Source organism: Neolamprologus multifasciatus, chromosome 14 (assembly GCF_963576455.1).
Source record: "Neolamprologus multifasciatus chromosome 14, fNeoMul1.2, whole genome shotgun sequence".
Lineage (NCBI taxonomy): Eukaryota > Metazoa > Chordata > Actinopteri > Cichliformes > Cichlidae > Neolamprologus > Neolamprologus multifasciatus.
The window spans coordinates 2230370-2256786 of record NC_140452.1 but is presented as its reverse complement, the minus strand read 5'-3'; the positions used below and the strand labels follow the sequence as shown (position 1 = coordinate 2256786).

General features: G+C 44.4%; 1 protein-coding gene and 3 long non-coding RNA genes across 4 annotated transcripts in view; 2 read left to right on the top strand and 2 right to left on the bottom strand.

Moving 5' to 3' along the window:
* Positions 1-26417, bottom strand: part of col4a3 (collagen, type IV, alpha 3) — a 40278-nt gene that overhangs the window by 5579 nt on the left and 8282 nt on the right. Inside the window, exons 8-48 of the mRNA XM_085131344.1 lie at positions 25602-25655; positions 25496-25522; positions 25315-25389; positions 23957-24019; positions 23837-23872; positions 23636-23683; positions 23426-23500; positions 23297-23341; positions 23131-23193; positions 23002-23046; positions 21230-21283; positions 21097-21138; positions 20489-20570; positions 20274-20309; positions 19563-19727; positions 19304-19396; positions 18801-18896; positions 18551-18621; positions 18200-18388; positions 16324-16492; positions 16153-16245; positions 14995-15099; positions 14711-14805; positions 12927-13077; positions 12588-12701; positions 12337-12504; positions 11331-11420; positions 11119-11253; positions 10805-10903; positions 10317-10406; positions 10054-10193; positions 8783-8909; positions 8546-8626; positions 8346-8447; positions 7132-7179; positions 6857-7042; positions 6485-6615; positions 3347-3419; positions 1058-1129; positions 859-984; positions 532-630 (exon numbers count right to left, since the gene is read on the bottom strand). Coding sequence (XP_084987470.1) covers positions 532-630; positions 859-984; positions 1058-1129; positions 3347-3419; positions 6485-6615; positions 6857-7042; positions 7132-7179; positions 8346-8447; positions 8546-8626; positions 8783-8909; positions 10054-10193; positions 10317-10406; positions 10805-10903; positions 11119-11253; positions 11331-11420; positions 12337-12504; positions 12588-12701; positions 12927-13077; positions 14711-14805; positions 14995-15099; positions 16153-16245; positions 16324-16492; positions 18200-18388; positions 18551-18621; positions 18801-18896; positions 19304-19396; positions 19563-19727; positions 20274-20309; positions 20489-20570; positions 21097-21138; positions 21230-21283; positions 23002-23046; positions 23131-23193; positions 23297-23341; positions 23426-23500; positions 23636-23683; positions 23837-23872; positions 23957-24019; positions 25315-25389; positions 25496-25522; positions 25602-25655 — 3853 coding nt within the window. The remainder of the gene's footprint in view (positions 1-531; positions 631-858; positions 985-1057; positions 1130-3346; positions 3420-6484; positions 6616-6856; positions 7043-7131; positions 7180-8345; positions 8448-8545; positions 8627-8782; positions 8910-10053; positions 10194-10316; positions 10407-10804; positions 10904-11118; positions 11254-11330; positions 11421-12336; positions 12505-12587; positions 12702-12926; positions 13078-14710; positions 14806-14994; positions 15100-16152; positions 16246-16323; positions 16493-18199; positions 18389-18550; positions 18622-18800; positions 18897-19303; positions 19397-19562; positions 19728-20273; positions 20310-20488; positions 20571-21096; positions 21139-21229; positions 21284-23001; positions 23047-23130; positions 23194-23296; positions 23342-23425; positions 23501-23635; positions 23684-23836; positions 23873-23956; positions 24020-25314; positions 25390-25495; positions 25523-25601; positions 25656-26417) is intronic.
* Positions 3450-6478, bottom strand: LOC146502915 (uncharacterized). The gene is made up of 2 exons (XR_014868820.1): positions 5493-6478; positions 3450-5452 (listed from the first exon to the last, which is right to left on the bottom strand). It is a non-coding gene; the product is annotated as an uncharacterized LOC146502915 (long non-coding RNA).
* On the top strand, positions 3934-7491 carry LOC146502914 (uncharacterized). Its single transcript, XR_014868821.1, has 2 exons — positions 3934-5038; positions 5260-7491. It is a non-coding gene; the product is annotated as an uncharacterized LOC146502914 (long non-coding RNA).
* LOC146502913 (uncharacterized) lies at positions 18374-20085 on the top strand. The gene is made up of 3 exons (XR_014868819.1): positions 18374-18871; positions 19335-19391; positions 19490-20085. It is a non-coding gene; the product is annotated as an uncharacterized LOC146502913 (long non-coding RNA).

The following is a 26417-nucleotide window of genomic DNA, read 5'->3' as shown; positions in this document are numbered from 1 at the left end:
CTATTTGAAGCATGAACAGGTCGGGGGCACAGGTGTAGATTTTCCCCATTACATCACATTAACTTAGCCGGCTGCTTTTCCGACTGTTCGGGAACATCTGCTGGGAAAGCTAAGGGCAGCACAGACTTCCTGTTTGCGGCTGAATTTTGACAAAACGCTGTAGAAGGGTAGAGTGGGGTCGTGTTAACCATCTACTACATCCACCGAGGTCTTGAGGTTCAAATGAACGATTTACTCGACTTTAAAAGTACGAGTCTTACATGTGTGATTTGTAAAACATACACAACGAAGAACTGTGTTTAAGTTCACTGAGTGACACAAACCGCAGCTGCGTAACAGGATCAGAGGGTGAAACAACACCACAGCGAGAGCAACAACATCAAAAAGTTCATTCAGTGTAGAAAACATGATTCTTTCCAGTTGAATTATTGCTGAAAATGTTGTTTTACGCCACAAACTCTCTTCACATTCACTCTACAGCATTTTGAGTATTTCTAGCATTAAATTTGTTTTAATGTCGGACATTTCTACCTCTTGTTCCGGGCGCTCCTCCATCTCCCTGTTCTCCTTTTATCCCAGGGCCTCCAGTTTGTCCTTTTTTACCCGTGTTCCCACAGTGACCCTTCATACCTGCAGCCACAAACACAACATTGCTTCGGTCACACTTTCACTGCTTGTACCTGAAGCTTTGTGTCCTCAGGATCTCTCAGGACTCTCCAGGATCAGGGAACACCCCCACAAGTTTACTTTGTTCCCCCAGTTTTATTCCTTTGTTTTTAATTAAGCTCGTGTGACTGACCAGGCCGGGTTTGCAGGCACCAGAAGTTGCAGATCTCCTCCAACTTTGTCCACACTCACCTTTGGGGCCATGATTCCCAGGGGAACCTGGGAATCCTTTTTCCCCACCGGGCCCTGGCTCTCCAGGTGAGCCTTTGTCTCCGGGAAACAACAGTAACTGTCTGGTTACGTTTAGCCCCTTTGTTCCTGCAAGAGGTAACATTCAGTATTACATACAACACATGTGTCACCATGCAGGTGTGTGTTTCTGCCATGTTACCTTTTTGTCCAGGACAGCCCTGAGGTCCTGGTACGCCGCATCCACCCGGTGGGCCTTTGTTCCCATTCATCCCTCAAAACACAAACGAAGAGCAGCTCTATTAATCGCTTCACCTTCAGATATCAATATTACATCTTTTAATAACATGAATATATAAGAGAGCATTAGCGCTTTCTCTTCCCATCACAGCTTCTGTTGACCATTTAACCGAAGCACACATTGCTTGCATGAAATTAAAAGGCCTGTTTGCTGACAAACAGTCTTGCTACGACTGTTTGTTTAAATCTGAGAAATTAAAGAAATGTCAGACGGACTAAACTATCACCGTATGCTGATGATGTAACTTTGTTTATTATAAGATACACAAATCACTTTTAGCTTAACTACATTTAATAAAAATAATGTGGACATATCTCAGGATGTGCCGCAAGTCTGTAGGAAGTCTCTGATGGACTGAACTTAGGAGGTAACTGGAAACCCCTTTAAAACCAGTGCCGTTGTACTGGGAATCCATCCTACCTGACAAACCATCCTACCCGTCGTGTCTGTGTATGCACACAACACGAAATTCAGTGGCAAATCATCCCAGCTTTGTGAATATGAGCTACAAGCATACTCTGATGGGCAAAGTTAAGTGGCAAACCGTCATACCTACTTAAACTTGTGCTGCAATTACTCTGTGACAGCAGAAATGTGCATAAACTACTTACGGTAGGACGTTTTGCCAAAGTAGGATGGTTTGTCAGAACACTGTAACCTTCCAAACCCTTCAGTCATTGCATAGAAAGAACCCGACTTAAGTATTTCTGCAATACAGTTGATTGTTGAATTATTCTTGGTGTGGTTGCATATACCACGAGACAGATCCACACACAGCAGACATGAATACAGGTGGGTGTAACTGACGAGCCTATAAAAGTAGAGCAGTGATCTTTAAAGTACTTTTCAGTGCAGTGAGGAAGAGTCCAGAGGGGAACAGTCAGCAGTGCAGGAGGTTCAATTCATTTTGCAAATGCACGATACATACGCGGAGGTTAAAGTGGATTTAAACTTTCAGATTCTAGAATCATAAACTGAATTAACGAGATGTTCAGCGCATATTTAAGAGTTGAATATCATCAGTGCCAGATTGGTGTCCATGCACCAACTCTTCTTCCTCATTCTGCAGATTTGTTGCTGTCAGAGATGCGACCTACCACAGTGGTATCATCAGCAAACTAACAATTTAACAGCTGTAAAGTGACAGAAGCAGTTTGTTGTGTAGAGAGCGTGCATCGGAGACAAAACACGTCATGGTGCGCGAGTGTTGTGTGAATTTAAACAACCCACTTCCTACAGAAGGAACTTTCTGTTCTTTCTACAGAAAGTGTTTGTATCATATCTAATAGACTCCAATTTGTGCATGTAAATGGAGAGTCCTCTTCACACACTGAGGTTAATTATGGAGTTCCACAGGGTTCAGTGCTAGGACCAATTCTGTTTACATTATACATGCTTCCCTTAGGCAGCATCATTAGAAGACATTACAAAAGAATAGAGTTTATTTTGAACATGTAAATATAAGAAGAAGAAAAAGCAGAAAAACTTTGTTAAAGTGAAGATGTCAGGTTGTCAGGAGTATCTCACATCCACACAGTGTTTTCTGACAATGTTGCATTTTATTCTGTTGTATTGTGTACAGTATCTTATTCTTATTATCTTATCCTGTTCCAGTGTTTTGTTAATTTTTGCTGCTGTAACTTTGCACTGTCCACTTTCTGCTGTGACACAACACATTTCCCAAGTGTGGGACTAACAAAGGTTATCTTATCCTACCTGATCTCATCTTATGCTGCCAAGCTGTTCTTGCCCAGATGATAACTGTGGACACTGACTGAAAGTAGACGGCTAAACATCCAAAAAAGTCTAAACAGTTACTGTAATCTGGTGAAAGGGCAGCTGTAAAACCTATAGCTGTGGTTAATGTCACATTCATTCTGGGATGTATGTGGAATTATATTTACGTCTTAATAAAAGCAGCTAATCAGAGCAAATCATTTATCACAAAAGAAGTTTCGAGATAACTTCTCTGTGCGCACGGCTGCTGAGTTCTACGTGTTGAGCATTTACATGCGAGGAATTTAATTGCACCCATGAAATTAAATCATTTGCTAAACTTATTTTTTACGTGCACATTTGTTATGACATAAATATAATTCCATAGATATATGCACACCTGAGGACAGACATGAAACAGCATTGTGAAGTTGCAAACAGCAAACGTGGAGTGATTATTATTTCAGTCCTTACCAACAGGTCCTCTGACACCTACATCTCCCTTCCTGCCTCTGGGTCCTTGTGAGCCTGGTGGGCCACATGCACCCTGTAAAACCACAAAAGCAGCTGATGGTAATACTGTCATATTAACACTCCTTATTCTGTTTGATATAGACAAGAATTTGAATGCTTTGTAGTGCAGTGCCAGAAAACCCCACATGGGGGCAGTCTCTGCTTGGTAACAGTCAGCCTCAGTGAGCTGTTAAAGATGGGGTGGACTGAGGCCCTCTGATGACATTTGTGGCTAAAGATGAAGACACTTCAAACTGCGTTTCCATTTGTCATGGGCGTGTCCCTGACTTTTAATTTGTTGATTAAATGTAAATTTAGAGTAATAAACAAGCATGTGGTATGCTAGCTAGCTAACTCCTCATTTATAACAGGCATTAGCATGGACAGCTATAATGGCTGCATGCACTGCAGCCAGGGGTAGTAATAAGTAGCCCAACATTTCACCATTACTATAGTTAATATTGATTATAATATTTATTAGTATAATTATTTTTGTGATGAGCAACAGTTGGTTCTTTATTTTTTTTTAATATATGTAGCCCTGGCTATAAAAGTAGCTCATTATTTAAATTTGTTCATTAATATTGATAGTTAATTGCAAATGTTTAATGTGTTCAAGAATGTATACAAATGCCTGCAAAGTATGTGATGTGTGTCAGTTAAATGCACAACCTTTTTATTTGTATTTTGAGGTTTATGTCATTATTTTTGATATGGTATTGATATGTACTACAGCTCCAGTGAACCCTGAAGTAGTCTCAGGTAAAGGGGTGGGAGTAAGTGGGGAGCCGTCACGTGTGCACTCCAGTGTTGCCAACTTAGCGACTTTGTCGCTATATTTAGCGAGTTTTCAGACCCCCTTAGCGACTCTTTTTCTAAAAAGCGACTAGCGACAAATCTGGCGACTTTTTCTGGTATTATTGGAGACTTATTTATGACGACTTTTTGACGTGAAAACGCGTATCGCTCTCACTCTCAACAAGCAGAGGTGCTGCCGTGGGCGCCTCACCCGTGCCAAAGCGCTCACGGGTGGAGGATAGTCCTCCCCCAGCTGCTATCAGGGCAGGAGACGTTCACACCTGTGCGTCCAAACTGCAAATGAATCGCGCATGAGTTCTTCTTTTACTGTTAGGCTGTTTTGTGGATCACAAGGTTTAAAACTACTTATAAACACACACTCTCACACACAAAGTAACTCCACCAGAGTGCCAATTTCGGGTCACTTTTGCCAGTCCAGGCCTGGATAAAGGAGCAGGGTTGGAATTGTGACATTAAAAAACAATAATTGCTAAAATAAATTTAATTTGTAGTTCTAAATAAATTCTAACTGCATTTAGGACGTTTTTTACTGACTTTATGTCTCTTCCACAAGGTTATTTCTCTCTCCAACAACGTAGGTTACAATTACATTAGCATGACAAATTATGCAAATTAGGTGATGACGTCATTTGGCGACTTCTAGCGACTTTTAGAACAGCCAATGGCGATTTTCCTTACTAAGGAGTTGGCAACACTGGTGCACTCTGCAGGAAGCGGGAGAGACGAGAGCTGAACAGTGTCGAGTGAACGCAGAGTTCACATAAGGGCGACAGACGTATTTTCGGGTTGACGGATAGTTAACTGGAGTCGAGAACTGTTGTACCCTGCTGTGAGGTAAATGTGAATTTTGTCTGACACTTGTACCCAATGTTATTGTGTAAAACGGGCTAACTGCTAACCACGATTAGCCGCTAGCACAACTGCTAACATAGCCGCTAGCGTAGCCTAGCATATTCGCTCAGCTCTTGTTCTGCTCTGTTTTTATTTATTAAGCTAATGCTAAGATTGAATGTTATCGCATGTGAACTGGCATTTAGCGGGGTTGTGTGGTTCAGTAGGAGGAGACGGACGTCTTGCTGGCGTGTCAGAGAGGTCCCTTCTGCTAGTGTGATGAAGTTATGTGTTCGTGGGAGCACGTGGAAAGGACGACTGTGAGTGCTGCTGCCGCCACCTGCTGGTAGCCGTGACCCAGTTTCCCCGCTATCCCCTTGAACTGCCTGGAGGTGTGAGTACTGTTGTTTGCACGTGCTTTTTATTTTTACTGCTTGGCAACAAGTGAAGCGACCACATTGTTTTAGGTCCCAACGCACCCGAGCCACGACTCAGGCCCGCAATGAGGGGTTTGCTAGCAGAAAGACTGTAGCACTTGAGGCGTGTGTGTGTTTGGTGAGAGTGCGTGTGGGCCCACAATATTATTTGATTATTTGTTTCTGTTGCGGTAGATACCTCACCATTGTTTAACAAACTTTATTAATTTTACTTATTTTCTTTTGTGTTGTTAATGAATCATTCACTAAAGTGGAGTTAACTTTATAATTGACCTGCTTGTGTGTGATTTATTTCCATATAGTGTAGTTTTGTTGCATATTTTATACCATAAGCATTAAAAAGGGAGTATCAATAGGAAAGTAACAACAGGAACCCAGCGCCCCTCTCAATAGAATGTGGGACGGGTGTTACATATATATGCAATCATCTACTTTACATCCCAGGAAACGTTAAATGGGTCTAAATTTATAAAGAATGGGTCCCCCTGAAGAAAGGGCTATACTAAAAACATCTGACCTTTGACCTATGACCATGAAGCGCTGCATAATAAGATTGTATGTTATTACCTGTACCCACATGAGCAGAACTGGCTGAAACCTTTGGCCTGGCTATAAGTTTTAAAAACAGCTTTAACACAGATGTTAAACTGTGTTCATGCAGCGTGTGATTTTGTGAAACTTTACGACATCATGGTGATCCCAGAGGACATAATATTGAAAAAATGTTAAATGTGTTGTACAGCTCTCTCTGTGCACTTTCATGTATTACTTGATGTGGTTTCTTGAATGTTTTTAAGGTCAATTTGGATCTTGAGTGCTAAAAATGAACGTCGAGGTTAAATGCTGAGTGAACCCAGGTACTCGTGTTTGTGGTGATTATAACGTTTTTCCTGATTCTCACATTTGTCAGCTCGAGCTCTCTTTGGTATCTAGCATCACACAGATTTGGACACTAGAATGCTAACAACAGATTCTGAACGAACTGCTTCCCGTAATGTTTCTGTGTACTGACCAGCTGGCCTTTTGGACCACTGTCTCCATTGAAACCAGGTTTTCCTGCGATACCTGGTGTTCCTTTACATCCCTTATCCCCTTTGAAACCAGGACCTGGAGGACCAGGAGGGCCCTTACAGCCAGGTGGACCTACAAAAGGACAGAAGATGTTGTTTACATCAAGTTTAGTCATCTGGGAAGTCCAGACATCCTGAAAGTTCTCTGCAAATCCAACAATTCTGAGTATGTTTGTCTGTCCACACTGTGGGAAACTATAGCTGCATCTAATTGGTCACACTTGAAGAAAATGCGACTCTCAAACACACAGAAGAAAATGCTAAAGTAGCCTCTAAATCATTTCACTGACGAGACTTCTAATGTGTCTCATCACCTTTTGGTCCTCGACATCCAGCCGGTCCTATTCCACCCTTGCTTCCTGGAAAGCAGACTCCTTCCGTACCAGGAAGACCGGGAGGGCCAGGTGGTCCAGGAGGTCCGGGGCAGCCTGGATTTCCTGTTGGACCAAATGGCCCAGGAGGTCCAAGGGGACCGGGAGGACCCTTCTCCCCGGTACACCCTGAGGAGACCAGAGGAGACAGCACCGTGTTTTTCTTCTTTTATAGCTCTGACTGAACACTAAACACAGGATTTGATGACAGGACTCACCAGGTGGACCTTTCTCTCCATCTCGTCCTGGAGGTCCAGGCTTAGATACTGGGAAAAGAAACAGAGGTTAGGAAGTAACAGCGAAACTGATGCGTTTGATTCTGATTAAAGGTATGACTGTTTACTATCTCTGAGGTCTGGTCCCTTCATTCCAGGGCCGGTTCTAGACAGGCATCTATGAGGGGGCAGATAGAAATGTAAAGGGGGCAAATGGTGGCAACAGAGGAAGGAAAGTGGTGGGGGTGGTTGTGGGGTGCTCTAAATCATCAGTCCAACCTTTTCTGCACCACGGACTGTTTAATGTCAGACAGTATTTTCACGGACCGGCCTTTAAGGTGTCGCAGACAAACAAAACAAAACGACCGAGACAAAAACTGCTGTTTTGTAAAAATACTAATAAACGCGAATTCACTGTGTAATTGTGTAACTTTATTAGCAGCGTCCTCCTGAAATGCGCCAAGAACACAGAGTAACGTCCTCTCGTCGCTCTCTGGTTGCTATGGTAACGCATAAATATTTCTTTCAAAATAAGACGCACAACTACACACGGGAAAAGACCCAGGGAAACCAAGTTAACGATAAAAACCATAAATTTCACACCAAAGCCTCAACTCTTGCGGGCCCGTACCAAACGACTCACGGCACCTGTACCGTGTCCCGCAAACCCCCCCCCGACCATGTTACGGTTTCAATCCGTCAGGGGGCAAACTGAAAAATAAAACAACCATAATTGAAATAAAATCTTCCTCATCAGATTATAAAGACTTAATTGGATGGCCTATATCAAATATAACAACTGCCAGTATTAACAAAACTATAAAGGTTGGAATAGTAATAAAAAAATTATTCACCATCTATTTTCCTACAATTCTCAAATTAATTTGTAGAACTTTTTTATTCTTGTTTTTTTATTTTTTTATGGGTTTTCTAGTAATGAGTGTGTTTCACTATCCTGTGTGTTGGTTCATCGTTTCTATTCATTCCTGTGTATTTGGTTCCTTCTGGGTTTTGCTGCTCTCTCATTTGTCTCTGTCTTTGTCCTCCTGTGTTCTCATTGGATACCAGTCTTCTTCCATGTTTATTTTCTTTGTGTTGCTTTCTGTTCATGGTTTCACTCATGCTTTGCTTCAGTGAAAGCGCCGTTTTCTTGAATAACCTGCTGTGCATTTGGGTGTGGCGCCTGTGTGGAGGTGGCAGGGTAAAATTTCCCCTACCTCCCATCGCTCCTTTCTCTCCAGGAGGTCCAGGTATCCCATCCTGTCCCTGGTTTCCTCTTGGACCAGATGGGCCAGAAACTCCAGGTGGCCCAGTGTTACCTAAATATGAAGACATAATTCATGCACAGTGGTCTGTTCTTCGGCTTAAGGCAATAAAAACAGACAGCAAAGTGTATACTGGAACACTGCTGATGTACCTTTGAGGCCAGGGGGACCTGCACAGCCAGGTTTTCCTTCAGGACCATCATAACCTTTTTCACCAGTGGACCCAGGAGGACCTGAAACAAACAGTCAGGGGTTGATGTAGCTTTTAGTAATGTATCCATGTATGTATCCATGTATGTATGCACGTATGTATGTATGCCTTTTAGAAGACTTTATTAAAAAAGTGACTCAAGAATTTCTATGTGTATCTCTCCATCCATGAATCACACCTTTGCTACCAGGTAGTCCAGTGGGTCCTATAGGGCCACAGGGGCCACTGACTCCTGGGGGTCCGAACAATCCATTGTTTCCTGGTGGTCCCTTACTACCTGGAGGTCCTGGAAATCCTGGACTTCCCTGAAAGGACAGATCATTCACTCTGGCAAGTATTATCCCAATGATAGATACATAAACATGTCAGCTTTGTAGGGATGTTTTTTTAAAAAGCTTATAATTTGCTTTTTGCAACTTAAAATTTTACATCAAGTATGGATTTTCCTAAAGAGAATCAGCCAATCAATTCTTTTACATTTGAGAATCAAATAACTGATTGTTTTTTAGCCGCTCATTGTTTCCTGTGTGTGTACAGTTTTATTCACTTCATGATTTTACTTTGTTTGTTTCTAGGCCGCTGAGGTGAAACAAACAAAACCAAAGTTTATTTTTGATGTTAGTCTTCAGGATTCACGAGTGTAAATGACCTGCTTATGTGCTTAACATGCAGGCTAATGTGTACATGTTGGAATACCTTAATGACAAAAACAGGCTATTAAAAACTCACATTAATGATGAAAAGCATAAATTACTCTCAGCTGGTTTTGGAGTAATGCCCCAGATTTGTTTTTGAGTTCTATAATTAACGTCTAATTATGGGTCGCGTCTCTAAAAACTGTGACCACAATCAGCGTCAAGGGGCAGCCCTGGCATGGTCCGACCCCCACCAGCAATGGTTGTAAAGAGACCGACCGGCTCGTAGCAATGGGCCAGACACCCTGCGATCCTGAGGCAGGGAGCCTAATGAAGCAGTGGCGCGACCAACCTCCTCAGACCTGAACTCTTCCATGGCATAATTTTAATTTCTGTTTGATATTTGGGCTGATTGGGACCTGATGAATGTAAAAACAAAGAATCACCAGATTTTTTTTCCCCTAATTTTTCTAAAGTTTCTGAGAAAAATTAGCTCCACATATGAGGACATTTCAAATTTTGATAGAACAGTGGCAGTATAACGTCCGTGTAAGTGGACATCGAGCTCATGTAGAGAAACATTTTTGTTGTGGTCTAATGTTGTGTAATGTCCACATATATGGACCCCGGGTCCCAGGAGGTTAAGGAAGAAACGCACTGCGTGACGTATCAGAAGATGTGTATGATCATTTCATGCCCACTGCAGCGAACCCTGCACTTACCTGGGATAAGAACAACTGCCATCATAAACGGCTTCATGAAGAAAATATTTTATACTATAACCAATATCACATGAACTTCAAATGATATGCACCTTATCTCCTGGATATCCTTTCGATCCTGGTCCAGGTGGACTAGGTTCTCCTTTACAACCTTTAGGTCCGTTGTATCCTTGACTTCCAACTGCACCGGGAGGACCACAGCGTCCAGCACAACCTTTCTGACCCTTCAAACCTGCAGAGAAAATGCCATGAGAGCCTTTATCATGTTTCCTCTCCTTTCCAAATTAAAACTGAGAAACATTGCGACAGAAAAATAGATGGTTTATGTTTCTTCACTCAGGCAGGGGGACATTACCCGGTGCCCCTATTCTTCCTTTGTCACCACGGGGTCCACAGCTACCAGGAGGACCTTTGCTTCCATCTCTACCAGGGTCACCAGGAAGTCCTGATAAACACATACAGTTGTTGATAGTCATGCAGAATCAGAAGAATTTTTCTGTCTGAATTTCGGTGTCTGTCTTCACATTTCAAGACTGCATGACAAGGAGCAACAACATGCCAGCATGAGTTTAATGTTAAAAACCATTTTTGGAACAAAGTGAGGTGCATATCCTTCACGGGCTCTCACAGTGTTGGAAGAGAAGATTTAGGCTTAGTGGTTCCAGCAGTCAGTGTTAAAGCTGGTGATGATTGACTGGATGCTCATTTTGGTCAACTCGAGATCACCTTGTTAGGGTCGGGGTTAACCCTAACCTAACCCCTCTCTCTTTCAGATACAAAGAAATTACAGAGAGAATACATTTTGTTTGCAACGCTCACAAACTTCCTAACATGACAGTTCACCTTGAGGCCCACAGTTCCCAGTTCGACCCTTGGGTCCATCTTGGCCTCGTGGCCCGGAGAAGCCCTGGTCTCCTTTATCGCCAGTGAGGCCTCTGAGCCCTGACAGTAAGAAAGGAAGAAGACAGGTCACTGTAATGAAGGCACATCATCTGACAAATTAAAGAAATATATACAGTAAATGTGTTAATCAGTGAGCTGTAGCAGTACTCGTGTTAGTGTTTACAGGTTAGTGTTGTAAACTCAGCTAACCACTTATTGTAACACCATAAATAACATTTCAACACTAAAGAGTGATGCTCAGTAGAACAGATTACCTGCTGAACCTTTCTCTCCAGGCTCTCCAAATATCTCAATGTTTGTCTGAAGTCCTTTTGGTCCAGTTTCTCCTTGGTCCCCCCGAGGCCCCGGAGCCCCCTGAGAGCCACAGAACCCATTTGCACCCGTCTGGCCTGAGAGGCAGAGTAACAGAGAAGGGTCAGACAGACTTTTGGTGAAAATAACCGACTCGCTGGTGGCTAAATTAAACCTTTTGGTCCTGGTCGTCCAGGCTCTCCTGGTTTCCCGTCATCCCCTGGAATCCCAGGTGGTCCCGGAGGACCGAGGTCTCCTCTGATCCCTAAAAAAACAAACAGATGTCGGTATTGGTATTCAGTATTGTTTCATTTGCCCAAACATCTATCTTTACACTATTGTTTCATTTATATTAACAATCAAAAACTTTACTACCAGTCTTAACCCTGGAGAACCCATGGGGTCGGATCTGACCCCATGGGTTCTCCAGGGTTAAACATGCACAAGGTTCATGGATTAGAGTTAGGTTCATATCAAATATTTTATATGGACTTTTTTACCTATGGGACATACTCAAATAAAGACGCTATGAAAATTGAACTGTGAGGCTAAAATGATTTGTTGTAAAGGGAACATTGTCTGCTTTCTGAATCTAACCCTACCCTTCAGTGGGTCACCAGCACTCTGGTATAGGTTGAGATCAATCTAACCCTACCCTTCAGTGGGTCACCAGCACTCTGGTATAGGTTGAGATCAATCTAACCCTACCCTTCAGTGGGTCACCGGCACTCTGGTATAGGTTGAGATCAATCTAACCCTACCCTTCAGTGGGTCACCGGCACTCTGGTATAGGTTGAGATCAATCTAACCCTACCCTTCAGTGGGTCACCAGCACTCTGGTATAGGTTGAGATCAATCTAACCCTACCCTTCAAGTGGGTCACCGGCACTCTGGTATAGGTTGAGATCAATCTAACCCTACCCTTCAGTGGGTCACCAGCACTCTGGCATAGGTTGAGATCAATCTAACCCTACCCTTCAGTGGGTCACCGGCACTCTGGTATAGGTTGAGATCAAAAGTGTAGTTTTAGTCCATCTTTAAACTATTTTCCCATCAAACTTTTCACTGACAAAAGACACTAAACTAAACTTGAAACATGAATCTGTCAATCAGAAAGTTTGAACTCATCCAGAAACACTCATCACAGATAGAAGCGATCAACACAGGTTATGCCTCCTCACCTGGGCTTCCTGGCTCCCCATCACTACCTCTCTGGCCTTGTGGTCCCATCGCTCCTATAGGTCCTGGTTTTCCAACATTCCCTTTGGACCCAGATGGCCCCTGAATCCCCAACACTCCTGTGCCAGGCCGCCCAGCATCTCCCTTCAAACCTTTTGGGCCTCGGCACCCTAAAGGACAGGACAGTATCAGAGCAGATCTGTTTCTGTTTGGTGACGTCACCTCTACCCAGACTAGCTGTCAGATGTGATACCTGGAAATCCAGTGAAGCCCGTCGGTCCTGGCTCTCCATCAGGTCCAGGAGGTCCAGGTATACAGATTCCAATAACACCAATGGGACCAGCTGCACCACACAGACCTCTGTGACCTGAGAAATACTTCACCTCAGTTTAGGTGTAAATGAACTGACTGTATTTCTTTTTTGGACGTTACCCTGCAACATAACTGGCTCTGGACATTCATTTAAGTATTTTTCCCGTTTCTTAGAGAACCACAGAGAACCATCTACAGACGGTTCCTCTTGATCTTGCTGTGAAACATAATTTGTTGCTAACCATGTTCGAGTTGGATCATCACTTCATGGGTTAACTACCTTTGGATCCTGGCAGACCAGCTTGTCCTGGTGGTCCTGGCTCTCCATTTATTCCTTGAGGTCCAGGGTCACCTGTAGGTCCTACAGAGCCATCTTCTCCCTGAAGTCCTGACTGACCGTTTGAGCCTGGAAAACCAAAACCCTTTTTCCCCTGAGACCACAGAGAGCAGCAGGACAGGAAACCAGTAAATGACATGTATAACCAGTTGGCAAACAATGATTCATATAATCTTCTGATCTTCTCCTGATATAGTCACCTTATAACGAAGTTAATTAATCAGCTCTTAATAAGTGTGAGCTGAATTAGTCTGAACGTCCAACAAACCAACATTACAAATGTCAGAAAACCAGCTTCCTGAAACGATGACAACAGTACTGTTGCTTATTCAAATCACGGGTCTTTGTTCAGTCTCCACACTGACGCCGTCTTCTTTGCTAAACCGTAGCATCAGTTCTGGTATTATTACTTCTCCACGGCTGTGCTGACCGCACCAGAGTGCAAGTGAGACTTAGCTTGTTTTCCCATCAATGGATATAAATCAAAATTATCATTCCTACTGAATTCATATTAAATGTAATCTTCCTTACTATGTTGGTGTGTGTATAACCCACATATGACAACGTATGAGTGACACGTCTGCCTTGAAATGAATGTTTGTTTGGGGATTAGCTGCTGACCCATCACCTGGAACTTTACCCTCTGTGGTCCATGTTACACCCTACACATAAACATAGGAAGTACCGTCAGGGAAAACATATTTGAACCCCTGCTGATTTTATAAGTTTGCCCACTGACAAAGAAATGATCCGTCAGACACGGAGAGTTGAGTTGATGCCAAAGAGCTCGAATTTGGTCTCATCTGACCACAATGCTTTCACCCCGCCTCCTATGAATCACTGAGATGTTCAGTGACTTCAAACAGGCCCGTGTGTGCGTTCGTGAGCAGGGGGACCTTGCAGACGCTGCAGGTCCTTTCTACCAACTGTTTTCTTCAAGGTGGTTCTGGGCTGCTTCCACAAGCTTCTAATTATCATTGAAACTCCACGTGGTGAGATGTTGCGTGGACCTCGAGACTGAGGGAGATTGGCAGTTATTTTATGGTTCTTCCATTTGCGAATAATCGCACCGTATTGTCACCTTCTAACTCAGCTGCTTTGTGGTGGTTTTGTGGCCCAGTCCAGCCTTGTCTAGGTCCACAATCTTGTCCCTGAAATCCCTGGAAAGCTCTTTGGTCTTGGCCATGCTGCAGAGTTTAGATAGATTGATTTCTTCTACGGACAGCTTTCTGTCATACAGGTAACAAGTTGAGGCTCCCAGTGTCGCTCGTTACTTGTATAAAATACACCTGGGAGCCAGGAATCTTACTGGTTTACAGAGGGTTCAAATACTTCCAAATATTTCTTTTTTGAAATTCATTTTTCTGCCTTCTCTCACTGTTCAAATAAACCATTGAAACTATAGACGGATCATTTCTTTGTTAGTGGCAAACTCACAAAATCACTTCAGATAACGTTTTCCCTGACTCTATGTTTTTAATTTGTCCTCCAACTGCCAAAACTTTGGAGAACAACCAACCTGAGGTCTCAGTTGTCACTGGTGACAACAACAACCACGTTTGTTGTACCTTTATGGGTTTGTTAAAAAAGTGTTGTGACGATTAGCACTGTTGCCCTGGAGTTGTCTTTATCTCTCTCCAGCTGTGTTGTGTTTGGATCACACAGTTTGCCGAGGATGTTGGTCGCTTTCACCGTTTGTTTATAACAGCTTTGTTTGATTGAGTTACCTTTGGTCCCGGCATCCCAGGAGGTCCTGATGGTCCTGCTCGTCCTTTAATGCCAAAGCTAGGTAGACCTGGGGCTCCTGGGAAACCCTTCACTCCTGAGATAATATAGAAGTTGTTCACAAAAATGATGATAACTGTTGTAACCCTGTGAGCTTCAAGGCTCAGAGGGTCTAACTCTATGACGTGTTTATGTAAAACACAGAGTTAGGGTTAGGAAGGAGGTTCATTCTCAACATTCATAATAACTCAAGATTAGTTCATGTAAAAACTGTTCCTGAACTGACCTTTGACCCCTGGGAAGCCTGGAGGTCCCTGGACTGAAAATCCTTTATCTCCCTTTTCTCCCTTTGAACCACAAGCTCCTTTTGGTCCTTTAGGTCCCACGGCACCTGAGACCAGCAGAGAACAGATGAATCAGAGTGTGCATCTCCAGCAGGTGGAATCACGTGATGCGCTCTTTCTGAAACGCTGTAACCACATTTACGCATCTAATTCATCCACTGTTATCCCCTTCAGTGCCACGTGCCAACCCCAGATTCTTACTCTGGATGGCATTACCTTGGCCTCCAGTAACACTGTGAGGAACCTTGGAGTCATTTTTGACCAGGACATGTCCTTCAACGTACATATTACACAAATATCTGTCTTCATTCTCTCACCCCAACCAATCACAGCAGATGGCCCCGCCCCTCCCTGAGCCTGGTTCTGCCGGAGGTTTCTTCCTGTTAAAAGGGAGTTTTTCCTTCCCACTGTCGCCAAAGTGCTGCTCATAGGGGGTCATATGATTGTTGGGTTTTTCTCTGTATCTATGAAGCGCCTTGAGGCAACTTTTGTTGTGATTTGGCGCTATATAAATAAAATTGAATTGAATATGTAAGACTGCGTTCTTCCATTTGTGCAACATCTCTAAAGTTAGAAATATCCTGTCTCAGAGTGACGCTGAAAAACTAGACCTCTCTGCATTGAATCATATCTGTTATTAACCTCTGTCTCTCTTCCACAGCATGTCTTCATCCCATTTTCCTCCTTTGTAAGATTTTTCTTGACGTATGTTCTAAGTTCTGTGTTAGCGTTCCTTGAGCCCGGTTTCCTTGGTTTCTCTGAGATTACATCATTTATGCTTTTTGTCCTCGTCCCTGTGTTTCCTCGCTTCACGTTCCCGTGTTTCATTCATTCGTCTCCCCAGTCTGTCATGTCTCCATGTCTGTTTCTTTCCCAGTTACTTCCTGTTTTTTAAGGGTTTTTTCCTTCCCACTGTTGCCAAAGCGCTGGCATACATTGGGTCATATGATTGTTGAGGTTTTCTGTTGTCTTTCAATTGCTGTAGGGCATTTACCTTCCAACACAAAGCCCCTTGAGGTAACAGTTGTGGTGATTTGGTTCTATATAAAGCTCTTTGGGTTTGTCACTAAAACATAAATGGACACCTTTGTTTGTCTCACCTTGCGGTCCAGAGACTCCGGATAAACCTTTCTGTCCTTTCTGACCTGGATCTCCTGGAGAAGCGATCATATTTCCTTGTGCACCTTTTTCACCTGAAACAACAAACCGACTGTTAGCTTTGCGTCTGATCCCCCTCCTCTCAAATCCAGACTATTCCTGGGCAGATTTACCTTTTTGTCCAGGTTGTCCTCGCTCTCCATGGTCTCCCATGTTGCCTTTACTTCCTGGAGGCCCTGGCTCGCCAATACCAAGAGGTCCTGAAGGTCCCATCTGCCCTGTTGGTCCCCTGGGACCAGGGGACCCACACAAGCCCTTGTCTCCTTTTTGCCCCAGCGGTCCCTGAAGGAGAGAACAACAAACCATCTTCACAGAATCACACTCGACCCCAGAAACTGTTAAAACTTGATGGTTTCTTCCTAAAAGCCGCCATCAACAAGGCACTAACTGTGGCTCCATCTAGTGGTAGAATTTGAACATAACAACACAACATAAAGTGCCTTGAGGCAACAGTTGCTGTGAGTCGGCACTAAATAAAATGTAAAAACGTTGTAAACAGCAGGTGTTTGCGCTCTGCGCTGTGGTTAAGGCTCTGGGTTTTAGAACAGATGTTTTAGCGTCTGTAATAAGCTGATCAAAGATGACTAATCCAAATTTACTGACTTAACCAAACTGGGCTCGCCCCTCACACCACAAAGAGCCTTTTTGCCAGCTAGCAGCCTAAATACAACAAATGTTATTGGTTCTGCCATCTTTACACACCAATGATTTTCATACTCTAAGTTAGAATAAAGTTTTATTATAAAATAGTATTTCAAGTAAAACTAGATGAGGGTGGAGGGCTATATTCTCCCTCATGCAGCGTGCAGGAAGGACGTCTGTGTTGTAGTTCGGGATCTAACTTTATGATTTTAGGAATTCGTCTGTGAATGTGGAACAAAGAGAGAATCATAGTCAGACGCAGTCTTATTATCAGTTCAGTTGGTTAACTGATACATCATTTTGTAATATATAGCAAAGCAGTACTGTGCAAAAGTCTTGAGTCGCTCCCTGTTTTTTTCCTTGTTTTTGCAGGAAAATGGAAAATACGTGCAGAGATTTATTGAATTGTGCAAACATACAAAAAATTCCAATATATTAGACAAAAACTGAGTTTGTAGAGTTGAAACGAGCTTGAAAGTGAATATTTGTTATGACCGCCTTTGTTCTTCAGCAGTGTGAACTCTTAAGAAGCGAGGCTGACATCGCGCCGTCGGCCCCTCTGGCCAACACCAGCAGGCGGCACAAGGACACAACGACCAGGACAGACAGACAGAGGTGGGGATCGCACCGGTTACAAGATGAGCTTCCCAAGCCCCTGAACCACGGTCGCCCCAATAGTTCTCCAGGCTTCTTGAAGGACATTCTCACATCTTTGGATGTTTCTGCCTGTCTGGATGAGCCCACGCTGCTTCAATGATGCTGAGGTCCGGGCTCTGGGGAGGCCGATCCATGTCTTGTTGAATCAGCTTGCTGTGGTTTGGGATCATTGACGTGCTGAACAATGAAGTTGTGGCCATAAAGATGGTTCAGATGGTATTTTGTGGTGAATCGAAGCCTGCTGGTACTTTTCTGGACTCATAATTTCATCAATTCTGACAAACCTCCAACACGACTGGCTGAAAATCAGCACCAAATCCTGACGGATGTCCACTGTTGCTCCTCTCCAGACCTGCTCTGTACAGGTGATGATGATGATTTGGATTCATGGTTTTCAGTCCAGTTCTCGTGACATTTTCATTTGTCAGAGTTAAGAGGCTTACAGAGAAGAAATACTCCTTTAAAAATGGTGATACAAAGCCGGTGAACTTTCAAATGTACAAGTCTGAATCCTTGCAAACAAAATCAAAAGAAATGAGACTTTTGCACAGTACTACTTTTTTTATTTTTTAAGTTGATTTGTAAAGCTTGCACATCTGATCCACACAAAGTAAACTCCCTCAGTTACTTACAGTACTGAGTAAATACATTCGAGTCTGCGGCAGCCTGAAGAAAACCGTGATTACTCACATCGTCTCCTTTTGCTCCCTGAAGACCTTTTGATCCTTGAACTCCTGGAGGTCCATCACTTCCCTGGGATCCCAGTTGTCCCGGATCTCCCTGCGATCCCTCCTCACCCTTCTGCCCCACCCTCGTCACGATGCCTGGGTCACCAGGAGGTCCTGGGAACCCCCGGTAGCCAGGGAACCCCAGTGAACCCTGATAACAAGCGAGGTTCAAACAGTGTGTGAAACTGACTCACACTCATAATTACAGGATCTACTGACAACAGTCAACGTTTGAGGGTCCCAGAAGGTTTGGGTTCAGCCCATATGAGGGGATGAAATCCAACAGTAGACGCTGAGGCGATGCTTCACTCACCTGTGGACCAGGTTGTCCTCCAGGACCTTTCACTCCTTTGCCACCTTTAAATCCAGGAAAACCAGCTGAGCCTGGAACCAGAACAACATCACGGAGGTAGACCGTTAAGATCCAGGGTGAGTTATTTATGACATTATAATGTATTTAAAATATCATTGTTTCCATTGTGTTGCAGCGAGGTTTATATTAAACAACTAAAAAGTAACATTTCATCTTTTGACTTGGCTAACACAGGTGCTGCTGTTCTTACCTGGCAGCCCGATATCACCTTTCTCTCCTTTTGTGCCTGGGGGTCCAGGCTCAGTGGAATTAACAGGACAGGTAAAACACATCTGCCCCTTCTCACCTAGTAAACACCAAGCAGTCGGTTTTTAAAGGAATCATGACAAACGCACCAGGAAGTCCAACTTCTTAGAAAATAAACAAAAAAAAAACTGTACTATGGAAAATATTTCTGGATTTTATTGAAACAGGTTTATTGTATCAGTAGTAATGAAGCTGTGATGAGTTTATTTTGTGGTTGGCTTTGTCTCAACATAAACAGGACGAGTTTGACACCCTTGATGTCTTTGGTTTGGCTCAGCTCTACTGAAAGAGATTTCTGAAGTTTTATTTGGTTCTTCAAAAATCAAACATCTCGTTCCCTCCATGTAGAAATTCTTTGCATTAAACCCTGATGTGAAACACGTGTCCACATCGGGCCAAACAAACATGACGTTTATATCACATGACGCACAACTCCAGCTCTCTCACCCTTCTGTCCTCTCGGGCCTTTTTCTCCAAGAGGTCCCATCGAGCCCTTCAAACCTTTAGGTCCTGGCAGTCCTGCGCCTCCCTCGAGGTAGTCTGGCAGTTACAAGAGACACGTCAAATCAGACGGACTTTCAGCTGCGGTTCAGTAATGTACTCTTTTAATTTCTCGTCTTTATTCTCTTTAAGCTTCAAAGACAAACGTCAGAGGGTCCGGGATGCTTCCCTGAGGGACACCACATGTTTAAAATGAAAACATCACCTGGTATTCCTGGTTCTCCGGGCTCTCCGATAGCACCCTGAGGTCCTGGCTTTCCAGTCAGGCCTTTGGGGCCAGCAGTGGAGGGGCCCTCTTCTCCTCGGTCTCCTTTTGGTCCAAATGATCCAGGTGGTCCCTGCATCCCCGGAGGACCAGGCAGAGGAACACCTGGAGTGAAGGATGGCAGACTGTCACCAAAGAACAGCTTCTGATAGCCTTGAATATTATAAATTATTATATTATTTATATTTCTTTGCGGCTGAGTGTCAGCCTTTAAAAAGGCTTTTATTTTGGAAACAGGCACCAGCAGCTATTTTTTTTTCAGCTGCAGCTAAACAGACAATATCAGACAAGACTGACGAAAACGGAATAAACTTTCATTTTATGATAATAATATATGTTACCCACCAAATTAAGTCTCACAGTTTCTCTGAAACCTTTTTCATTTTGATCAAAACATTCCAAAAATATCTGTAATCAAATAAAGTTGCAGGAAATCTGGTGGATGTTGGGTGTAATCCTACAGTTTAGCCTGCTTGAACTGTTACTTTCACCATCAGTCATATTTGGCAGCACAGGCCTGTTTTGGAAGCAGCGAGACCCCAGCAGAGCAGCTGTAGCCAGACTAACGCAGCTTAAATACAAAGGTGGTCTCTGGATCAACACCATGATGGATTACATGAGGGACAGAGAGAGAGAATAATCAGACTTTACCTGGCTCGCCCTTTTCTCCAGGTAAACCGATGTATCCTGAAACAGGTGAGAGAAAAAGTCTGAAATGATAGCGGCATGAACCTCTAAATGTAATCTGATTACAAACACAACTCAGGTCGTTGCTTCGACGTTCACAGAATATAAGTATATAACATACAGTATAATATAAATATAATATTTCATAAGTAAAAAATTACTTGGGAAAGGAAATTCACCTTGTAGTCCAGAAGCTCCTGGGGGCCCCCGGGGCCCGGGAAAACCAGGCTGGCCTTTCAGATAAATCCTCTTCCACACCATCTGGTTTATAAAAGAGTTAAAAGTAACACAAATACAGATTATGGATTCAAACCAAGCATCAACCTTCAGGGCTGAAAACCTGCAGTTCCTCTAATGTCCAGTTGAGGCTGACTCCAAAACGGAGCCAGTCCTCATAGTGCTTCACAGGCCCCGCCCCCCTTAGCAAGAAGGACCCCACCCCCGCGACTTGAAATAGTATCATTTCTCTATTGAATTGTTATTTTAAGTACATCTCTCATGACATTGTTTCCTTATTAACTTTAAAGAAAACAAAAAAGAAAAACTGATCAACTTAAAACAAACTACCTTTATTAGAAAGTGCATGTACTAGTACTGCAGCTCTCTAAACTACATTTAACGTGCATCAGTTTGTCAGTGAAGCCGAGCGCTACACACGCGTCATCACACCGGCGTCGCACCTGTGGGGGTGGAGGGGGTGGTTGCCCCACTATTTGAGAAGGGCTGCACTAACTTTAGAAGATCTGGCAACTGTTCCCGTGATACTGTACAAAGAAAAGAGACTCACATCTCCCGGAGTGCCCGGAGGACCACGGTCACCTTTCTCTCCCTGGAAACAAACAGTACCGTAAAATGACAGCGCGCTGGCTGCAGCACTGCAGTAATGCAGTAATGCATGCTGTGTCTCATCCAGTACTCACCATGTCTCCATCGATACCTGGAGGTCCGAGAAACCCAGGATCTCCGGGGTCTCCCTGTAGACATACAGATTTAAACACAGATATATAAACTTAAATGTTTTTATAAGTGAAAGTTCTGTCTTTTATCATGACAAGTCCAACAAATTAACTAGAGCTGGTAGATAAAGGGACAGGGTTAGCATGGTGGCGGTAGCATCACGCTGTGGGCTGTTTGCTGCCAGTGGTTCTGGTACACTGCACACAGTGGATGGTATAATGAAGGAGGAGGCCTTCCTGTTTTATTTTGATAGTCTCATCATCCTGGTTTCCTGAACAGTTTGGACAAGCCTACCGCAGACATGAGCAAGACAGATAAATCTGAAGGCATGCCGGCTCGGATGTCGTTGGTTCTGGAGGCCGACCATGCGGATGGTAATGCCGGCAACGCAGGCGTAGGAGATCTGGAGGCCGGCCGCGTGGAAGGCAGCGACGTTGACGCTGGCGAAGGAGACGATAGAGCTGGTCCAGAGGCCGACCGTGCGGATGGCAACGGTGGCGACGTGGAAACAGTTCAGGGGGCCGACCGTGCGCACGGCAATGCCGGCAACGCAGGCGTAGGAGATCTGGAGGCCGGCCGCATGGAAGGCAGCGACGTTGACGCTGGCGAAGGAGACGATAGAGCTGGTCCAGAGGCCGACCGTGCGGATGGCAACGGTGGCGACGTGGAAACAGTTCAGGGGGCCGACCGTGCGCACGGCAATGCCGGCAACGCAGGCGTAGGAGATCTGGAGGCCGGCCGCGTGGAAGGCAGCGACGTTGACGCTGGCGAAGGAGACGATAGAGCTGGTCCAGAGGCCGGTCGTGTGGAAGGCAGCGGCAGCGACAACAACGACAGAGCTGGTCCGGAGGCCACCCACGACGGCAATGACGCCCAGCCAGTGGCCTGGCAAGTGGCCGGTGATGTCAAGGTAAGGCCCGGCCGTGCTAGGTGTGGACGAGGAAGTGGCGAGTCAACCGCCGGACCAGACGAGGCCGGACCCTACCCCAGACGGCAGCGTGGCAGCTGCAGAACCAGGCGAAGCTGAAGCTGACGCTGCAGGAGTGGATGAAGACATGGAGGCTGGACCAGGCGAGGATGAAGATGACGGCGTGGCAGCTGCAGATGGTAACACTGCAGGTGACGGCTGAACGGGCCCCTCGGACCCCCCAGCGGACGAGGTAGATGGTGGCGCGGGAGCCGCAGAGTGTTGGATCTGCTCACTCGAGCCTCCAGCAGGGTGTGGGGACCCCTGGCTGAACGTGTACCTGACCAGGTGGGTGAATATGTAACAGACTAGGGGACTGAACTGGCGGCTGTTGTAACGGTTGTGGTGAGAGTGGAGTAGGTGGTGGAGTAGATGAATGAGCTAGCGGCGACGGAGCTAATGGTTCAGGTGCAAATGTCGCTGCTGATGACAGAACCAATGGCTGAGCTTCAGGGAGAGCGGACACTGAAGACGGAGCTATGGGTGGCGGGGATAAGGGCTGTGCTGCGGGCAGCAGTGACGATTGTGGTGGAGGTGTAACGGGTGGAGGAGTGGCTGAATTGGCTGCGGGCCGGGCAGCTAATGGCTCAGCTACAGAGTGCATTAATGGCAGGGCTACAGGTTGAATGACTGACTGAGCAGCAACATGTGTGTCTCTGTATTAACAAACATGTTGGCCCAGTTTATTTTTCTTATTGTTGTGATGAGACATTTCCTCCTTGACTAACAAAGTATTGGGATTTAATATTTAAGTGGGCGGGTTGTTACCTGTTCTTCAAACTCTCCACGGAGTCCATCCTTCCCTGGTTTACCCTGAAACACAAACATGTTCCAGGTTTTAGATAAAGAAACGTGACTTAAAATTGAAGACGGGACTACATGTCTTTGTTTTCCTACCAGGGAGCCAGTGTCACCTTTCTCCCCCTTCTCTCCTTTAATCCCCAACCTCCCCGGTTTACCCTGGAGGAGAAAACAAAACCGCTCATCACTTAAAAATAAAAATTCACATTTTTTGGCTTAAAAAAAGTTTATGATTAACCCAGGCCAACAATTTGAGACTTACGCGACGACCAGGACAACCTTTTTCTCCACTGTCACCTGGTTCTCCCTGTAAAACAAAAGCACATCAGAGAAACTGACAAAGTGACAGACAGACAGACCGACTGACAGACCCACAGACCGACTGACAGACCTTCAGCTCTTTGGGTCCCTCGGCATACAGTTTGATTCCTTTTGGCCCAGGAACTCCTGGAGGTCCCCGGTCACCCTAAAACCAAACACAGCTGATGGTGGTGAAGGTGAAAGGGATGGTGATGAAGATGATGGCATTTCACAGGTTAGACACAGTATAAAATCAGAGCATGTCGTAGTTTGTAAATACAGACCACACTCCTATCCCCACCTTCTGTCCTTGTGGACCTGGGATCACTGGACTGGGACCCTCCTGACCCTGAACCAACAACAGAGACAGAAGTTACTTTATGGTTTCCGTGTTAACGTATGACTGATGCTGTCACATGAACCACCACAGCAGCGAATCCTGACGTCAAGCCAAGTGTGTAAGAATCGTTTTTTCTGAATCAGAAACTGCTCCCCCACTAACCTTTTCTCCTCTCAACCCTGGAAGACCTGGAATTCCCTGGAAAAAAAGAACATGAGATGTCAGCTCACTGAACTACTGAGCGCAGTTAATGTTTGAATAAGGTGGATGTTCAAAGCATACAGGAAATCCATCGAATCCTGGTGATCCTGTCACGCCGGGTTCACCTGGAGCCCCACTGAGTCCCTGCAACACAAACAGTTCCGCAGCCAATCAGAGCAAACTTCATACCAGCTGATCTGATGATGATGCTCATGATAGAAAGCATCTTAAGATTGAACAGTCTGAACCATTCAGCGTTCAACTGATCAGACTGTTCAAAATGATCAACCAAAGCAGGGCTGCCGAAGGGTTAACTGATGGCATGACCACAGCTGGACTGGCCATCAGGCATACCGGGCATTTGCTCGGTGGGTCGGCGGTGATTTTTCGTTTTTATGGGCCGATGACTTTTTTTATTTTTTATTTTTTGGTAACGGTATAAACAATGAGAGGTGGTGGATTGTCCAGATGCTGGCTGGTGTGTAAAAATAACTCAGTTGTTTGGTGGTGGCTGTGGCGGAGCTTCCACAGAGGCAACAGGTGGATGAGGGAAGGGGAGGCAGGAGGAGCAGAGACCCGAGGCGGTGAACTGAACTTCAGGTAAGAAGTTATGAGCTGCAGTCTATCTGGTCAGATATAAACCAAGTTTAGGTGGAGTTTATTTTCGTTGTGCTGACTTTATACAGTCAGTTACAATAACTCGTACTGCTACTAGCTAGCATGATGGAGTTTCTATCCAGCTAGGTGGTGCTATGATGTTACTGATAGTGAACTTTATTTTATTCATAAGGTTAGTTAGTAGAGTTTCCAACCGTCCTGTAAAAAACTGAATCATCTCGTATTCAGAGAAAATATGACGCGTTTCATGTTGAGCTGAGAAGGAACAGTTTGTCCCGAACTTCAGCTACAATGAAAAAGACACAAAGCTGGAGTTATTCTGTCTTTACGCTGCAGCTGCCTCTGAGTCCTCAGGTAGCCTCTGAATGCTGGACACTCGGAGACCAGAGATCACATTAACATGTGTGTCTCTGTATTAACAAACATGCCATATTGGCTCAGTTTATTTTTCTTATCATTGTTGTGAGGAGACCATAAATAGCATTTGTATTTTCTGTTGTTCAGTTCATTCGCTGTTATGGATAAAAAGTCTTTTTGTTTCAAAATAGCTGATAACTATTCATTGATAGCTGCAAACATCTGTGAACAAATATAATCTTATAAAGTTGTTCTATATAGTGTGTAACTGTTAATATAGAGCGTTATTAGATTTATTGCTAATGCAGTCATACGGCACACTGACTGCTGAGGAGATTTTAGATGCACTCGTCATCAGAAAGGTTGCCGACCCTGCTGTAAAGGGTTTGGTGGAGACATTCATTTGGAAAACAATGAACTTCACTTGATTTTATTCTTTATTTCATAAAAATCAAATATCTGACCGTGGCGCCTTTTGGTCCCGGTGGTCCTCGCGCTCCTTTTATATTCTGAGTCTCGGGGAACACTCTCGTCTCTCCCTGAAACAGAGTCAGAGGAAGCTTTGTCAAAAGAAGCCATCACAGATCAAATCAGCCATCGTCAAATCCATCTCCTTCATTACAGCATTCAGGTGTCGATGCTTACCTTCATGCCCCGAGGACCATCACGCCCCTGAAACACGTGAACAGCTTTAGCTTCACACACTGAGTTAGCTTAGCCTATTTTTAGCTGTTTATAGACAGTGACTCACCCGCCTGCCTGCAGGTCCAGGAAGTCCAGGATGCCCTGGAAAACCAGCATCCCCCTGAAAGACATGAGTCACATTTGTGTGTGTGGGTATGATCGGATGATTCATTTTGATAGGAAACACTCTCCGCAACTGGCTTTGATGCTGATCACGGCCTGGAAAGCTTTGGAAAACCTGGAAGTCCTTGATATGTGTTGTTCAAAAATTTCTATGCAGATGATACACAAGTATGTCTCCCTGCCCAATGTTATTGGCGTAACTAGCTTTTTAAACAGCTTGTCAAAAAGATGAAAAAATTCAATTTAATTGTTGGCAAGTTCCTGTAAAAGTTCCAGAATAAGAGCCTTGTACATACTGAGCCACCACAGGATTAATCATGGTCACCGGGGCTTCTTTTCTGCAGCTTTAACTTGCACGTGTGGATGGCGGGCTGATTTCTGGAAGCGTTTCTGAGCGCGTGCACTAATTTCCAGCGCACAATCATGTCTGCAGTTAATGGCGTGCTGCGTGAAGGCCTGACGATCACACACATCCAACACTGATTCTCAGCCTTGTTGATGAGACATTTAACATCTGCATCACTGTTTTCATTGACATTCAAACATTGAAATAGTTTGCAGATCTAGTTTTTTGCAGCTTGGTGCACCTCTGCATCTGCAAAACGTTCTTTTTTGCCTGTTATCCCTCCAGCTGTTTCATTTTACAGCGGCTGTGACAGACTTTTATCGCTAAATTCTCTTAGTTTTGCTCTGTTGTGAATAAAATGTGCATCTGTAACATTTGCAAATCACAGTTTTCAGTTTTTTTACAGTTTTCCAC